The 4139-nt window shown below is 43.5% G+C and overlaps 1 protein-coding gene across 1 annotated transcript; it reads left to right on the top strand.

The window, feature by feature from the left end:
- Positions 1–59: 59 nt before the first annotated feature.
- On the top strand, positions 60–3954 carry shbg (sex hormone-binding globulin). Its single transcript, XM_003449358.5, has 8 exons — positions 60–425; positions 1233–1330; positions 1577–1766; positions 2261–2422; positions 2570–2726; positions 2954–3090; positions 3218–3419; positions 3544–3954. The coding sequence occupies exons 1-8, from the start codon at positions 318–320 to the stop codon at positions 3678–3680; spliced, it is 1191 nt and encodes a 396-aa protein (XP_003449406.2). The 5' UTR covers positions 60–317; the 3' UTR covers positions 3681–3954.
- Positions 3955–4139: the final 185 nt, after the last annotated feature.

The following is a 4139-nucleotide window of genomic DNA, read 5'->3' as shown; positions in this document are numbered from 1 at the left end:
GTGCTATTTAACCCCACAGTTTCTTTCTTCTGTTTGCCTGCTGTACTTCACATTCACCACCCACAGCCATCTGCATTTCTGCAAACACTGGTCTCAACCAACGCGGCCTTCCGGCCTCAGGGATCGATAGCTTGCCCTGACCAGAGATGCCCTCTGGATCCCGGGAGTTGTGACAGCACACGCCAGCGCACTGCACACTGCACACTTTTCCATAATCCCTCTGCTCCTCATCTTAACTCGACCTCCATCTGCATCGCAGTGTAGCCGGACCAACCGTGAGCTGTGGGGACTGAACGCTGCGAGGCCTGGGTCAGTGAATGTGCTGCGGGATGACTTGGAAAGCAATGGCAGGTGCACTGCTGCTCACTCTGAACCTTATTTTGCTGGGGTGGGGAGCTGAGGGCCAGGGAAACGGACGTGATAAGGTATGTTACTGCGATACACAATGCCTAGAATTAAAATGTGCACTCTGTGTGTGTGTGTGTAGGAAGTATCATCTATATGCACCTTTTCAGCCTTTAATGAAGTCCCTGATTCTCTGCAGAAGCATGGATGACTCTAGTGACATATATTGTTTCTGCACACTTACATGCTACAGCTCCTGATCATTGGAAATATCTGCATGTATCATTTAGATACATCTTTTTCTTTGAGAAAAATCTACTTTGTTGGCTCATAGGTTATGTTTTAAAGAATAAAAGTCTAAAAGTCCTGAGCTAACTCATACTGTATCCAGCTCATGTGCCAATCAAAAGGGGAGGGGGGATCCCATCATTTGCTTAGACTTTGCTCAGTTTGCTCAGTTTGCAGACACATCGGCATAATTAAGATAAGAGAGGAAATACTTTACTTTTGTCCCAGTTTCTGGAAATTACTAACACAAAAAGAAAAGCAAGACTTGTTTTTCCTCTTAAATGTTCTACATACACATGGTTCATATCCACAAGTGAATGTTGTGTGGTTGCTCTTGTCAATGAAATGCAGTGATGTGGCACTTCATCACCACTTAATAATTTGCGCACACTGCTCTGTTCAGCTTTTTTTTAAAGTCGAATCAATAACTGAATAAATTTCATCTCTCGGTTTAATGTGGTTTTAACGAGCAGCCAATGAAGATCTCTGAGTGTAAAATACTGAGGCCGAGTTCGATAAATGAGAGCTGCGTGTAATAAAAAGCTGTGAGTAACGACCTAAGTGTCAGATCAGTGCGAGATGAAGCTTGTGTCTTCCAGAAAGAGGTGCCGGGCAGTTCTACCGTCTATCTGGGCCAGAACACGCACGACTGGAGGCCGCTGATCCACACAACGGTCAACCTTAGTCAGATCGGCAGGTACGTGAGCGATGGAGCAAATCAGTGCACCGTTAAGCCTGCACAGCAGCTCCTCTGTGGGCATAAAGGTGCACACAATTCTTCTGGGATTTCAAATTAAAACGTGACCTTGAAGTTCAGTTTTTACTGAACAGGCGTACATGAGCTCTCTAAGATCAGTCAAAGATAAATAAGGCAGGTTGTCTTATTAATGCACCAATGAGCAGCCTTCACTCCAATTTACTGTATCTTTATTCTGCCACGCAGCATCAAATCCTCCTTTCAGTTCCGGACATTTGACCCAGAAGGTCTGGTTTTCTACGGAGACACACAAAACGGGGATGACTGGTTTGTTTTGTCGCTGAAAGACGGCGTCCCCCTGATGCAGATCAACAAAGAAGGCGTGCTCGTCAGCGTAGCGGGCACCCCGAGGCTCAATGACGGGAAATGGCACACAGTAAGCATCCAGTGATCACTTGGAAATCAGTTTGCTGAACTCTAATTGGCTAAAGAACTGCTTTATGATGCTTTTTAAAAACTCGCCCCCTTATCCTTTTCCTTATTTTCTATATTTTCATATATATATATATATATTCTCACAGTAATGGATGTTCATATTAAATATTGAGGTCAGTTTATATGCAAATTATTATGGTTATGGTCATATAAGGAACACAGCTGTGAGCACACAAATCCCGCCCATCTGCTGCTCGTGGTTTGTTTGCAAGAGACAGCCAATCAGAAGAAAGCTGGAGTAGCCTTGAAGGGGGAGTGGCTAAAACTGCTGGTTTCAGGCAGGGAGAGAACTCTGGAGCTGCACAAAGGCTCCGTATAAGAAATTATGAAGGGCTCCTTGAGAGCGCGAGAACAAAACCATGTTCGAAATGAGCATAACAGCTCATCTTAAAACTGGCTAACTGTACCGTTTGTTGTTCTCTTGATGCCACCAAGATGGAAGTGAGCAACCAGGGCAAGTTCGTAATTCTGGAGGTGGATGGCACTGGCGGGCTGGTGGTGGGCATGCATTCCAAGCAGATAGAGGAGGTCATTCACGGTAAATTACGACTGTCCCTTGGCGGGATGCTGATCGGCAAAGAAAAGATGATTGTTCAGGTACTTTGTGTATTTTGCACCTTTTGTTTTAAACCACACTTCAGCTGCAAATAGACCAGATGCTGTTTTCCTCTCCTTGGACAAGACCTCTGGAAAATAGCTTCTTGAACATGTCTGAATCATCCACCTCGTGCCCTCTTCCTTTAGTTCAATCCCAAAATGGATGGCTGTGTGCGGAAAGGCAACTGGCTGAACCTCACCGTCCCATGGGTGGCAGAGGCAGACGAGCTCCAGCCTTGCTATGAAAACATCCAACCTGGCAGCTACTTCCCTGGCACAGGATTTGCCATTTTCAACACCTCAGGTGGGAACACTCTGCTAAATTATCCCAGATACGAGCAAGTGTTTACACTCCTTTATTCAATAACAAGCTTTCCAGCTGGCCCGGATATTGCATTTATGCATGATATGGCATCTCGGGTAGCAATATTTCTCCTACTTCTAAGTAGTACTCCTTCTAATCAGATTCAGCACGTTAATTTGTATTTATTTAACCAACTCAACACATCCACACATTTCTTTTTTTCCCAGATTTCCAGATCGATGAAGATCACGGGGTCCGTATTGAACTGTGGGGGGATTTCAGCCAGATGGACGGGACCCTTTTGAGCATCAAAGCTGATGGGGAGGAGCTCGTGTTCTCTGTGGTAGCTGATAATAACACAAAGGTATCCACATAAGTCAGATGTATTTGCCCTCGAAGCAGGATTATTAACTTAGAAATGATGTTTGTTTCATGCAAATAACACACACAGATCAGTGTACGTCACAGTTCTGTTTCCATTTGGCATGCAGGACTTCACATTCACCTCTAGAGAAGAGGTGCTCACCATGAAGAACACTTTCAAGAGGCTCCAAATTAAGTTTCAGAAGGATTCGCTGAGGGTGGTTAAACATGAGGATGAATCATCGGCTGATTTTTCAGTCAGTGCAGGGAGCAACACCAGTTATTTATCAGCTTGGAGAGATGGTCATCTTGCCATTGGAGGCCTTTTGGGTGAGATTGCAGCTTTAAAGTATTTCAGTCTAATCCTGTATCACTGTGCAGCAACACAAAAAAAGGATCTGCTCTGTGTAACTCGTGAAGACGATCAATTTCTTCATCTATTTTGTCTTTTCAGGTGAGAATGACGACGATGTCGGCTCCAAGTTCTTGACAGGCTGTCTGGAGAAGATCCAGGTCCAAGGGAAGGATTTGGATCTGGATTCGGCGCGCGTCAAACACGTGTCCGTTTCCTCTCACAGCTGCCCCGCTTAAACCACGAAAGCATGCTTACACTTTATGGTATGCTGAGTAGACATGGTGTTTGCAGTGATGAGCACTAAAGTGTTTTAAGTCAGAATTTTATACTTGTACCAGTGAATCTCCAAAGTGTAAATAATTTAGTGCTAAATATTAATATTTTATGAGATGTCTCTTCCACTTTCCCACTTTTAACACAACATACAGATAAATCTGATAAATGTGAGCAGTTTTGTGACCCTGGTACGTGCAACAGCAAGCTGCTGAATAAAATATGACTTTCCCTAAAGTGGTTTCTGATACATATTCATTTTTCTGGTATATTTTAAGGCAAAATAGAGGCGTAAGATGTGTTTGAGGATTGTAATCCTCAAACACATGAAACAGATCTTATTTTGTTATGAACACCTTTATTCTTCAGTTTATTCTTCTTCAGTTTTTTGTTGTTGTTTTTTTTTTGTAATTTCTTTTAAT

Source organism: Oreochromis niloticus, linkage group LG3 (assembly GCF_001858045.2).
Source record: "Oreochromis niloticus isolate F11D_XX linkage group LG3, O_niloticus_UMD_NMBU, whole genome shotgun sequence".
In the NCBI taxonomy this organism is placed as follows: domain Eukaryota; kingdom Metazoa; phylum Chordata; class Actinopteri; order Cichliformes; family Cichlidae; genus Oreochromis; species Oreochromis niloticus.
This window is presented reverse-complemented; position numbering and strand designations above follow the sequence as displayed.

Excerpts from the sequence above, each read along its gene's own strand:
- shbg (XM_003449358.5), top strand. The coding sequence starts at position 318 with ATGTGCTGCGGGATGACTTGGAAAGCAATGGCAGGTGCACTGCTGCTC. Across the intron at positions 426-1,232 it reads AGGGAAACGGACGTGATAAG|AAAGAGGTGCCGGGCAGTTC; the intron begins GTATGTTACTGC and ends TGTGTCTTCCAG. Across the intron at positions 1,331-1,576 it reads AACCTTAGTCAGATCGGCAG|CATCAAATCCTCCTTTCAGT; the intron begins GTACGTGAGCGA and ends TCTGCCACGCAG.